General features: G+C 41.9%; 1 protein-coding gene across 2 annotated transcripts in view; it reads right to left on the reverse strand.

Moving 5' to 3' along the window:
• Positions 1–3,575: 3,575 nt before the first annotated feature.
• Positions 3,576–13,891, reverse strand: part of dnm1a (dynamin 1a) — a gene marked incomplete at its 3' end in the record, with an annotated part of 72,700 nt that continues 62,384 nt past the window's right edge. The window contains exons 19-23 of one of the 2 annotated variants that reach the window (XM_084047624.1): positions 13,130–13,147; positions 12,720–12,890; positions 9,596–9,843; positions 8,344–8,544; positions 3,576–3,784 (exon numbers count right to left, since the gene is read on the reverse strand). In XM_084047624.1, the coding sequence (XP_083903750.1) occupies positions 3,754–3,784; positions 8,344–8,544; positions 9,596–9,843; positions 12,720–12,890; positions 13,130–13,147 (669 nt within the window). Of the gene's footprint in view, positions 3,785–8,339; positions 8,545–9,595; positions 9,844–12,719; positions 12,891–13,129; positions 13,148–13,891 lie in introns of those variants that run through there. The other variant, XM_084047625.1, reaches the window with a different exon arrangement.

Raw genomic sequence — 13,891 nt, forward strand, 5'->3', positions numbered from 1 at the left:
CTATTTGTTGGATGTTTTTTTTAGACACTTTACTTTGTCTGTATATTGGCCTATTAGTGTAAAGTCTGTGGGGGACTTTTGTGAACTCAAGCTCACGTGATCAGTCTGGCCAATGCCAGGCTAGTAGGATATGGCTGTTAATGATGTTAAATTGCACACAAAAGATACCAGCAGTCCACATGGGGAGACATTTTAATATCAAACGATATCTCTGGACAGATATACCCAAATATGGCGGTAAGCTCAAACAATCCCAAGTTGTCACAGCTGTGTGCTCTACTGACATCATAGACTTGATCTCAAAGTACTTTATTATAGCTGGGTACCCTGGCTATCTAAATCAGGGGTCAAGCTAGAACCAAAAGAGAAATTTGGGTTCTCCCTGGGACAAAATACATTGTTTTAACCACTTAAGCCCTATTTCAAGATGAAGCAGGGACCCCCCACACTACATTGTTTACAGTTGTGTTGCAGATTAAACTTTTTCATAGATTTCATAGATGACTTCATTGACTATCGACAGCGTTGTGTTCATAGTTTTTATGTTCATTTCAGACATTTAACCACTAAAACCTTCAATATTCAATACTTAGTACTTGATTTGCCCCTTTTTCCCCCTACACCAAATCTCTTTGCCGAAAGTAGACGATCTACAGTACAAGCTCACGCCTCGCAAATCTGCTATTTTTGGCTATTGTTCCCCTCAGAATAGGGATGCCAGGGTTCAAGTGGTTCATGTAAAAAAAGAACAACATCCTATCACACAAAGATTTGGCGAACCCCCTATAGTAGCTCTGAGGACCCCCTAGGGGTCCCGGACCCCCTGTCAAAGACCCCTGCCATAAAGAAAACAAGACTTCTCAGAAATGTCCTTCATTACCACTGTATCTTTTAATGTGTGTGTGAACAAAGCACAGCAGCCCTGAGGGGCAAAGTATGTATCAGATACAGGACCTGATTGCTGCTGCAGAACAGAATACACACATTCAATCAGCCCATTTCAGCACACATACACAGAGGGAAACAAGACCTTTTCTCCTTGCAAATTCCCATACACTGTATGTCCATGTTTTTTTTTTGTTTTTTAATATAGCTTTTTTGCGTTTTTATTTTGTATTTTCATACACATTTACTCATAATTTAATATTAAATAATTTCATACATTATGACTAAATTCTCTAGACAGTGGAATCACATGTTCCATATAATTCACCACATATACATAAATAAGAACACATTAAGATATGTCTCCATGATAAACTATTTACTCTTAAATAAGAAGTAGAATATACTTTGCGTTTGTCGCAACAATGGATTACTAAGACTCAGAAAGGGGTCATATTGAGACGATGGTGTAGGTTAGGGTGGTTGATGACATTAGTATGATATTAATCAAAGGTACAGAGATGGTGGTGCTTGTGGTTGATGGAGGGGTTACATTTATTGATCACCGTCACCATGAACAGGGTTCATATAATACAAGCAACCACAATGACAACAGAGTTCAGTGGCAGAGAAGAGTGGGGCGGGCGGGCGTTATGAAATGTTAGGAGCATGTTAAGAGTTTAGGTAGCTTCTATGCATAGACTATCATTGTTTAGGTAAGTCACTGTTCTCACTCACCCCCGTGACCACTAAGTGAGGGAAGAAAAGACAAAAAAAAAGGAGAGATAAAGAATAGAAAGGTAAGATAATACAGCAGGTCTTGATTCATGCCAAAATGTGCAAGAGTTCCCATCACCATGTTAAATTTAATTCAGAAGCATATATACATATTGGAGAGGTCCTCTGGCTTCACTCCTCCCTTCTGCTCAAACAGAATATTTACTCTTGAGTCTGTTATGATTGACAGACAGCTGTCACGCAGCCGTCTGATAAGGACATATTGCACTTTCTAAATAAGTCCCGCCTTACTAAGGTCCTGCAGTTACATGAATGGGGATGTAGATTGCTTTAAAGTAGGAGAGGAGAGGAGGTGACATGCCATTGGAGGCTCTATTTTTGGTCATGTGTACACGGACTGAATTAGGGAAACCTCGTTGCAGCGGTATTGCATAGGTGCTGCAGCTAAGCACAGACAATGCAGCGTGTTGTCTGTTGTCATCACCAAAGATGATTACAAAAGAAGTTTACATTGCTCTGTGAGTGGCCGAGTACAGTTAGTTAAATACATTTCGTGGCCATTTAACTGAAAAACAGCAATATTACAACATACAGTTCAGCCCAAGAATGGCCCATTTACAGTAAGGCCTTGCGACAGCGGCAAAGGTGCAGTTTCAAAGATCGCTCTTCCCTTCCAGGGCGAGGAGGGAGAGGATGAGATAGGCCCCCCCAACCCCTACTTGTCCCGATACTTCAAAGGAAGCTTTGCGGACTCATTCCAACCCAATACTCCATGTTATTCCAGCTATTCTTCCTCGCAGTGGAGTGTTGGTGAGTTGAATGGGTGGGTGATAGATAGATGGAGCAGCCGCCATTGTTTCACAGTATATATGGGCTGGAAAGGGTGGTGGTAGTGGGGGAGGTGGATGACCTAATAAAAAAGGGGTGGTGGGGGGTGGTGGTGGTGGTGTGTGTGTGTGTGTGGATGGATGGGGTCTTCTAGGAGTCGAATGGTGGCAGGGGGCTCTCAGGGCGAGAGGGCCCACCCTTGTTTGGTCGGCTGTTCCATGACAGGGTTGGAAAGAAAACAAAGGGTTTAGATGAACTGTTAACGGATGGATAAAATGAGAGAGCGCCCCAAATCCACAAGTGAGGAGACACCAGTTTGATACATTGCATACATTCAGCATGCCACTACATAGCTATAACAGTTAAATGCCTGTGCAATAAATACCACAAAATTGTGACTTGTAAGAGCAACGGTCAATTACTGAAATGTGTGTACAACAGCACATCTCATTTCTCTTTGGCTGTTTGCTTTTAACTACAAAGGCTGCTGTCCCTTTTTGCAAGGCATACGAGACAAAGTAAGTGAGCGTGGGGAAGTCTCCTTATCTGTGGTTTTGGGGGACCATCATCACCGATCGTGAACAGAACTCATTTAACAACATTTACAGGAACACAGTGCGTTTTAATGATGCAGTTATCTTGTATTGTCCAATCCAGCTTGGCTAGAAAATGCATCACCTCTCTGGAGAGAATGAAAAGACATCAACATCCAAAATTATCCAAGGAAAATATATGTAGAAAGAAAGAAAGAAAGTAACAAACACTCTTGAGAGATCAGATAGATTTAGCAGCCAGGAATACTCATTTTAAATATAATATGAAATATACACAGCAAATATCCTGTGTAGTACTTCAGGGAAGTATTCCTTGAGCGTTGTTCATGCTAAGTGTGCATATGCATTCTCCTTATAGGTCTAAATGTACGCACATACTGTACTTCTCGCACATGTTCGCGTGTATGTGTGTGTGTGTGTGTGTGTTTGTATGTGTATGCATAATGTATGATTGTGTTTATACAGTACTTTGTGGTTCAGTAATTCTCTATTCATTTCAAGTAATTGTATTATGAGGGTACAGTATGTATGTATATCTTCCATGCATGTGTCTGTGAGTGTATGTGCCTGTGTGTGCGAGAAAGATAAGGGGGGGGGATACGTGGCTGATAACAGATGGGAGAGCAGCTGTGGTCTGGTGTAGTAGCGGAGACCAGCAGGTAGGTGCCGCTGTTCGTCCATTAACCTCTCATCCAGGGGTAGGGTTGGACAGGTGGTGGTTTAGGGAGGAGGGTTAGGATTCGGAGAACTAGTGGGTGGGAGAAGGCGGTGGTCTCCGACTGCCGGGGACAAATGGACAAACACAGAGAGACAGGGACACAGAGGAGAGGCAGGGGATACATTAGGATTGAGTTTTTTTTTCCCTCAAGGGTTGCAATTGTATAGGAAGGAAAAACTATAGCACCACTTAGACTGTATAGTACTGCATATACTGTTCCCATGTACGGTGCCCATGTAGAGATGTGTAAATTCCACACACACACACACACACACACACACACACACACACACACACACACACACACACACACACACACACACACACACACACACACACACACACACACACACACACACACACACACACACACACACTTATTTGGGACTCAAACATGGCCACAGTGCAAGTATGCCGTTTAAGCCAAATGGGGGCAGTATTACTCCATTTTCAGTTGCCATGATTTTTTTTTGTATCACAGGGCCATGTAACACATTTATTGTTATTATTTATGAAGCTGTGTCATTGCTGTATAATTCCTATAAGAAATCATATGGCACTGGAAAAGGCCTTAGAGGATATGATATGTTGCTTTGTTACTACTACTGTAGATAGAAATCCTATAAAAAGCTGTCTACTAATGACGCCGCGAGGCAAATACATCACTATAAACTGTCCGATGCTAGAGCCCAATTAAATCACATTAACAAACATCGGGGAAGAAGGGAAGAGATACATGGGATGTCACACACACACACACACACACTTTTTGTATTGCCAGTTTGTATGCCTGCTTGTTCATTTTGTACAGTATGTGCTTCAAGGCACTGTGGTTTTGCATAGAACAACCACGAAACTTCCCTCAAAACATAATTTCTCATATGGACACACGGGACAGGATACCGTTTTAATAGACAAAAGGCACTGCTCTTTATCAGCTCAGACGGTAAAGCAAGCACACAGCTTACAGACAGTTTAAGTGTGTAAACAATAACACTGCTGTCCCCAACACACCAGCATCTTTGTCAACGTTCTGTCTGTTGCCCTGGGATATGACATTTTTCATCACCATTATTATATATATTTTTAATTAAGCAAATTTGTTTCTCCCATTTTATTATTTATCTCCCAGATTAGTCGTTATGCCGATTCCCAGTTCACCTCATGTGTGCCATCACTGATAACCCCTACAGCTGGTCATGTGGGTGGGTGTAGTAGACGAGTGGTTCTCAACTTTTTTAGCTCAAGACTCAAACTAGTGAAAATAGCACAAGCTTGTGTATCTGCTATTTTCACTACTTAATTAGAAAAATATATATTTCTGGAAATTATTTTATTATTTTTATGAAAACAATAGGATTGCGACCCATAAAAATTGGTCCGCGACCCAGACATGGTTCCCGACCCACTGTTTGGGTGTAGTAGACAACCTCGTGTCTCCTCTGATACACATGAAGTCGTCTGCCGCTTCACCTGACAATACCCGGCTTCCCACCCGTGAACACGGCCAATTGTATCCATTGGAGCGCAGAGGATTCTAACCATAGTCAAGTTTTTAATTTGCCAGTAAGCATAAGCAGCAGACAAGACGTTGACAAGGCTTTTCACATCACATGAATCCCTCTGTAAGCTGTGTTTGCCCATGCAGCACTCCTGAAAGGCAGCGCTCTGAGAAAAGAAAGGAAAAATGAGAAAGAGTAATAATGAGCATGCAGCGGATGAGAGTCCTCTAAAGCCTGATTCAGGGTACGGTCACAGGCGTGCGAATGAAACGGTCACGTCCATGGGGTGGAAAGCAACACCATGGCTGTGCCGGTGACACTCAACAATCACTCCCTACTCACTATATGCACTATATAGTGATTAGGCCATTTTGTGGTGGTGTCCAAATGTATAGTGATCATTATTGAAGCGCAGTCGCGCGTGTGTGACCGCACCCTAAGAGAAAGCAGGAGGAAGGTGATGATGATAATGGTACCCAACGTACCAGAAAGGTTAGTCTTCATTGGTCAGGTTATAGTGATTCTGAAAGAGGAGCCATAGTGGTGGGACAGAGGTGTGGCGAGGGAGAGAGGGATGGAAGAAGAGAAGGAAGAGGAGAGGAGGAGTGCAAACAAACAAACAGGTTACAGTGCAGGAAAAGACGCGCGTCACGTGGATGCTCAGCTCTCACTCGGGAGGACCAATGGGAATCCAGGAAAACTGACTTGGTGACTTGGTGAAAATGTTCTGGTGAAGTTTTATATTTGACGTTGTTTAAACCAGTGTTCTCAAAGTGGGGTCTGGTTGGGGACCCCCAGGTGTCCTTGAAGGGGTTCCAGGGGGTCCCCAGCTAAATTGATAGTTATGAACCAAAGTGACAAACCCTTACAGGTCTGTAAATCTGAGAGAGTACAGATGGTACTCCCTCAAGAGTAGTGGGGGTCCGTCGCCTAATGCATACCAAAGTGGGGGTCCACTGGTTTAAACCTACACAGTAAAATACTCAGTGTTAAAAGCTGCGGTCCATAACTTGTACCCAGGATTCAAACCTGGATATATGGCATTTATAGGCCCTGGCTGCCTGACACACATCAAATGGCTACAGCCTTTGTTTACAATGGCTCTTTTTATTTCAATATTGCAGTGTAGCTATGTTTGTTTTCAGTTGTTTGACCATTCTAAAAACACAAGTCCGTTTTTCAATTGAGTAGACGATGTGAATAGGCGGACTTGCGTGACGCTCGCGCCAATGACACGTTCAGTGTGGCAGGGCCTTATGAGCTTATTCAGGCAGTACTACTTGTTAACCAGTAGGTGTCCTACCCTACCCCAGTGTCTTTAATTTCTCAATGGAAGAGTAGGGAGAGCACCTCTCCAAACACTGCAGATGTGCTAGTTATACTGTATTGACTTACTCTACTATACGGATTAAATAAGTTATTGTAACTTAACTCTATTAGTATACAAAGTATACCAAATGTAAGGGTCATGTGGTTACATTTTTTGTACACTCTCATAGTTATAAATAGATACATTAACACTGAGGTCTTTACTCTGTTGTAAATCCAAGGGATAACATGGAAGCTATGCCTGCATGCTGTACTGCAGGGCAGGCTATACGTTTGCGAGCGAGAGCGTTGAACAGCGACGTGCGTGTATCCTACAGTAAGAAGGCAAGCCACTACCCAGACTGCATGGGAACTGGATCAGTCAAAATGTTAGCTCACAATCACAGGCAAACACAAGGCGAACGTTAGCAGTGCAAAACACAGACGGAACGGACCAACAGAAACAATAATTGCAGATATAGCAAAGCCTCACTTTTTATTTTTATTCCATTCTTATCCATCATAAAGTCACCTACTAACTTAAAACATTACAAAGGACGTATTCAGATGAGGCCACTGCCAGTGAACTGAAAAGTTGATGGACAAGAATACTGGAGACTGGAGTGTCCTGCAAACAAAGCTCCCTCACAGCAAATTCATATGTGCTGTTGGACTATTAGTGTTAAGACAGGAATGAATGTAAAATGTGCGTTAGTGATGGTTGAAAGGTTGGGGTAAAATAGTCCTGGCAGAAAGCGCAAGTGGGTGCTCTCAAAGTGGTTTATTGGCTTGCAGGATTTTGGGCCTGACCCCAAGCCTGTGTGGGAGCTTGATTAGCAGGGGAACAATCGGACAAACACACACCAAAACCCATTTTTACACAAAACTATTTAAGACCTTTGTGTTTATTTAACGATTGATCAATCGATCCATTAGTCACAATAATTATCAGTTGTCTTGTCTATCCATCTACTGGACCTATTTAGGGCTACTGCATCTACTATGCTATCGATCTATTTTTTGTATGTAGCCTCTATCACATCTACAGCGCTCCACATTCAGTTACCTCCTTCACCCCTTCCTCCTCGTGTCTTCACATCCCCCTTAGCAACAGAGAGTCACATTCAGCTTGGAAACCTCATCATGATATTCACTCATTTGATTTTTAACCACTCAAACCCTATTATATACTTACTTAGTATATACTGAAGGCCTACTGCTTGTTTTCCTCTACCTCACCAATTCTCTTAAGCGAAAATAGCCGGTCTACAAGCTCACAACGCGTCATTTTGTGAGCTTGTAGATCAGCTATTATATGGCCCAGAACATTCACCCCAGAATAGGGTTCATGTGGTTAACCCATACATACTTGGTCATACGACGAATTGCGGAACATGGCATATCTACAAGCTCACAATGCATCGTGATTCGATGCGCTGTGATCTTGTAGCTCAGTTATTTTATTTTATTTTTAAATGTTTTGACAATTGACATGCCCAGAATAGGGACGCCAGGTTGAAATTGGTTAACAGCATTCTGGTTCAGTTGTTATAGTCTCTGTTCAATAACACATACAATTTACATTGCGCAACTAAAAGTCGCTTTACAGAAACAAAATATGTAAACAACTTATTAGGAAAAACTAGTTAAAAGGTTAAAAACTATAAAAGTAAGATAAAAAGGGGGGGGGGGGGTGTAGGTAGGGAAAGCGAGTCTGAAAATGTACGCTTTTCAAAGCGGACTGGGATTCATGCTGGTGTCAAGAGGGATCATTTTGTATTTGGAAGAGCTCTCAAAACGTCCGCCTTACCTGGGCACACTCGGGGGGTTGCGGTTAGGCCTGGAGGGTACATTGGGAGGAGCACTGTAGGGATCAGGAGAAGCCCCCGGGCGAGAGGGGACTGGTGGTCCCCCAGCTTGAGGAGCGCCAGGAGGTGGTCCACGAGAGCCGGGGCGGGCTGGGGGGCCCGGTGGAGCCCTTCTATTGGGAAGTGGACTAGTGGCTGGAGACCTGGACGGAGAAGCGGAGAAACAAGATGATGGTTTCCAAACAACTATTATCTCAGAGAGAGAGAGAGAGAGAGAGAGAAAGAGAAGGGGAGCTTATTTGCCATTTGTGGTAGCACACATTCATGTTCAAACAGAGCATAAGACAATATGAATGGAACACACATGTAGCAAGTACATCTAAACACGTGTACTGAATTCATAACATTAGAACCCTTTATTAAATGGGCTGTGACATTAAAATGATAGCACTTACATGTGTATCAGCCTTCAGCCATCAGAGTGCTTTTAGTCTGGCCTAATTGATCAATTCCTAACACCTGTGTGACAATGACAATTCTCACTATTATCTAGGTGGAGTCTCTGGGTGGAGTCTCACAGACCCATAGAGAGAGAGAGAGAGTTCCGTCACACTTTGATCTCGCCGCAAAGCGGGCTGCTATGGGCTGTAGTTCCAAACGTTGGAACTTCCTCATTGAGATAGACAGAGCATTTCCGCATTCCATTCTAACAATGGGAGTCTATATATGCTATTGTCGTCACCCTCATACTATATCATGTTGGAGTCTTATCCATAGATAAACACACGCTGATACCGCATGATGTTAATTGGAGCTCTGCGTCAATGGAGCGGGGCGTCAACACCAGTGGTGGAAGATGTACTCACATTTTTTACTTAAGTAAAAGTATCAATACTGAAATGCAGAAATACTCAAAATTGACTTGCGTAAAAGTTCAAACGTTTTGGCATCAAAATATACTTAAAGTACCAAAAGTAAAAGTATGTCCCATTTTACAAGTTCGTCATGTATAAAAAATTGTTTGAAAATAGCAGATCTACAGGCTCACAATGCGTTGCAAAGCGACGCATGGTGACCCTTATGGGTCTGTAAGAGTGTACAAATGGAATCAAATAGACCTGAAACAAGTTCATTTGGTTCCATTTGTACACTCTCAGAGTTACATTCTGTGGCCTAATGCATACCAAACACGGGGTCCTTGAAATTAAATTTAAATGTTTGAGAATCACTGCATCCATCCATCCATCTCCTTACCTTCCCCCGGACCCGCCTCCTCCGCCCTGCACCCCCAACCAGGAGTTGTCCACGGGCGGGGGCATGGCCGTGGTGACGGTGGAGGTGCTGATGTCCCCGATGATGCTGAGCGCCTCCCTCAGGGCATAGTACATCTTCAGCATCTCGTCGCGGTGGTGAGCCTGCTCCTGGGACTCCTCCATCAGGGTGCCCTGGTCCCCGCAGGAGTACAGCTGGGCCAGCAGCTCTGCATTTATGAACTCCTTGGTCTGGAGAGAGAGAGAGAGAGAGAGAGAGAGAGAGAGAGACAGAGAGACAGAGAGACAGAGAGAGACAGAGAGACAGAGAGACAGAGAGAGAGAGACAGAGAGAGAGAGAGAGAGAGGTGGGGTGGGTGAGTGAACGTGAGTATATTTGAGAAATAGACATTGCGTGGACCATTTTCCTGGTCCTCCTCAAAAGAGAAATGGATGTTTTATGGATAAAAAACATTTTTAGAATTAGGCTTACATTTAGGAACAGATTCAGGGGTTAAGGTTAGGGGTTAGAGTTGGCTGATTTATATTTAGTTGCGCGCCGGCGTTATGTTGCAGTGCAACATTGCGAGCTTGAGAGTTAAAATGCCAAAAGAAAATGGTAAAGATGGCATTCATGGCAAACAAACAGGAGAAGGGCGCACACCAGTATTGATGAGGTGCTCCTGACCTTGGTAAATAAGTTTAAAGCTGACGTTTCGACCTGGAAAGGTCTTCTTTAGGGATTGATGGCATTCATAAAAATCTGCGTCCTAACACGCTGATGTCCTCACAAGCATAGCAATGTAAATGTGTGTGTGTGTGTGTGTGTGCACACCCATGTGTAAAAAAAAAAGGGAAGAAAACAATTCCGACAGAGATTTAAAGACGGAAGTCGCAGATCATCTTCTAACAGCTACAGCTACTAATCTGTAGCATATTTGGTTAAAACTGGTAATTTGGTGATTGGTTCCAAGGAATCTGCTGGGACCATAACTATGTTTTTAATTCTGAGCACGACAGCACGTGTCTGCTTGGGCAAGTTGCACAGTGAGTGAGTGAGCGCTATGCAACTTAAAATATCACCTTTGATGTAGAGATATATTAATATGCACTGCTTCCCCATTAGAAATTATATGAGATACAAGACCTGTGGATTATAGAATGGGCCTCAAGCAGGAAGCGAGAAACAGAAAAAGATTTCCCCTTATTTGTGTTGGTATCCACTACTTCCTCTTATTTTCGTAAATGTTGAAAAGGCCAGGGTTTCATTGTGTTTTATGGCAAGGTGGATATTGTTGAACATAATTAGTAATTACTCTTTCAGAGCCACCTGTGTTCGTTTTTGCACTAGCAGAGAGTGTGTGTCTTTTCTGTTCTAAGGTTTTTCTTCTGTTTTAATTTGATGTGTTTCCTTTTCACCCGAACTGTTTGATTTGAAACTATTTGTGCGTGAATTCAAAGGAACCACGTCATGTATCAAACCTGAACAGTTTGGCAGACATGCATCTTCAATTCAATAAATCCCTTTAAATCTGGACATCAAGTACCACAAGTTAATTTTACGACATGCTGTAGTGGTTACAACAGAAATTGAACAGCACCACAGAGATAACTATTAGATTATATCCAAGAACTTCCTTTCATTTAGTACCCATTGATTTCTTGGATTCACCACTGCTTTCTTAAGAGCTCATTTTATTTGTTGAGTTGTTGAGAGCACTTGTACTGAGATAAGACAAAAAAAACATTTCGTTTTCAGTCCACAAATTGTTTGACCAATGCAAGAAAACACGTTTAAAATTTGTGGAACATAAAAAAAAATCATATAATCAAATTTATATTATTATATGTTTTAGAGTAATCATGATGATTGAATTATTACATTTGTGGACTAAAGGAATAATATTGGTCCAGAACCCAATAAAAAGCCTTGCATGATATTGCGTGCGATCAGCTTCTTCAGTTGTGTCCCTTGTAACCTTGTATCTCCATATTTCAACTTTTTACGTTTTTTCGTAAATTAATGCCCTACTTCATCATACAAGAGTGTCACACAAAAGTAGTCAAATTGGCCGATCTACAAGCTCACAACGTTGCGATGCAATGTGTTGTGGAAACTTAAGTTACTAGTTACTTTGTAGATTTTGATTATTATTACAAAACATACATTAACCAATTCAGACCAATTTGAAAATAGCCGATCTACAAGCTCACAGCGACGCACTGTGAGCTTGTAGATCTGCTATTTTCAAAAGATTTGTATATATTTACTTTAAGTACATTTTGATGCCAATACTTTTGTACTTTTACTCAAGTAAATTTTGAATACCGGACTTTTACTTGTATTTCTACATAGTGATATTGATACTTTTACTTCTGGAGTCATCATTCAGCACACCTGGGGAAGAGTGATTTGGATGTTAAGAATGAGAAAATATAAGTGAAATTTGAGAGAATGTTTCTGCATGAGGCCCATTGTGTTCCACTGCTCCGTGGCTTATGAATGCTTTTTGCCTGCCAAGTAAACTCATACCAGAGTCAAATTAGCGAGTGATTGATCTATTTTGGAGCAATGACTGAGGTTATAAGGGAGAAATGGAGAGAGATTCACTTGGCTGTTTTCAGTTAAGTAAATTGCCAAAGAATCTTTCATTTTAGTTTACAGGATACCATCAGACAAAATTGAGCCAGTGCAGACAACCAAAAAATAAAATAAAATAGTAAAATAAATCATGTGATTCCAACAAAAAATGTGCAGTTGTCGAAAAGCCTTTAAGAAAAACTATGATTTAAATATGAATAAAGTATCGATAATAAAAAATACTCTCATCCAATCTTTTTTGAAGAGGTCCAAATTGAGTTGAAGTCAAGATCATTTTTTGCACTTTTTCTGTCAGTCACACACTGAGAAGATGTGCAATCTTCCGAAATGTGAAAAAACAAGTTTGTAGATCTGCTACTTCCTGTGCAATACCGCCATGTGATGTCTATACATTAAGCAACTAGGCCTTGGCTGTCTTTGAGAATTTGTGTCTGTAAAGAAATGCTCAAAATAGGGACACCAGGGTTAGTGTGGGTAAAAAGCATGTGGGGGCTCGATCTGACTGTCATGATGGATCCAGACTCACATTGTTGATCATGAGATGCATGATGCACTTTGGCATGAGATCCCGGACAGTCTTGTTGACAATGGCCATGTAGGAGTCCACCAGGTTACGTATGGTTTCCACCTGTCGTTCCAGCTGAGGATCCATGCTGTGCATGAAGTTGTCTGAACCATTCTCATCCCCTCCATCACCCTGAGAGAGAGAGAGAGAGAGAGAGAGAGAGAGAGAAATGAGGAAGAGAAAACCAGACAATAGGATAGAAGGTTGAACTGAATTAATAACTTACAAAGTATAGACCAAAATAAAAGTGTGATTAATTTGGAACAACACAATTCCTTTCCTAGCAATTTACACTGGATGAAAATATAGTGCATTTTGAATTGGTCTTGGGTTAAATTCAGTCTTTCAGGCATCGTTTAGAGCCTACGTACCTTGCCTTCCTTATTCTCCTAAAAGGTCCCAAAGCAGTAATGGATGACAAAAAACATAGGGACAAGTTAGAGGTTAGGTGCAAGACATTTAAAGCATTAAAAAAAAGGTATCTAAATAGATGAAAAATGGAGCACAGGTATGCTACATCCATGTACTGAGTGCAGGTCAAGAATTAGTGTACATTGGCCGTGCATGGACTAGTTACAGTAGTACACTACTACATGCACATGTCTGTGTGTATGTACTGTATACGGTGTAGCTTTACCTGTGTGTGTGTGTGTGTGTGTGTGTGTGTGTGTGTGTGTGTGTGTGTGTGTGTGTGTGTGTGTGTGTGTGTGTGTGTGTGTGTGTGTGTGTGTGTGTGTGTGTGTGTGTGTGTGTGTGTGTGTGTGTGTGTCCTGGGCATGACGTTAAACTGCCCCGTAGTAACTACCATCGTCAATGTAGTAGGTGCAGTGGGCAATTTCTGTGGACTATGTAGCTTGCATACAAGAAGCAGTGCAAGACTAAGCAGTTTGTTTCCTCTGGTGATCCAGCCAAGGACATTATACCCACGGACTGGTTGTTGGAGGGTTTCGAACAACTTGGGATGCCCAAAGACGAGGCAGAAAAATCATGAGGACATATCCATGAGTTTGTGAATGTAACATTTACTGCACCTAAAATATTTGTGTCCCTGTATGCTTTCCCTGTATGTGGACATAAATAAATTGATAAATGTTAAACTGTGTGTGTGTGTGTGTGTGTGTGTGTGTGTGTGT

Source organism: Gymnoscopelus microlampas (assembly GCF_963454915.1).
Source record: "Gymnoscopelus microlampas genome assembly, chromosome: 21".
Classification (NCBI taxonomy): domain Eukaryota; kingdom Metazoa; phylum Chordata; class Actinopteri; order Myctophiformes; family Myctophidae; genus Gymnoscopelus; species Gymnoscopelus microlampas.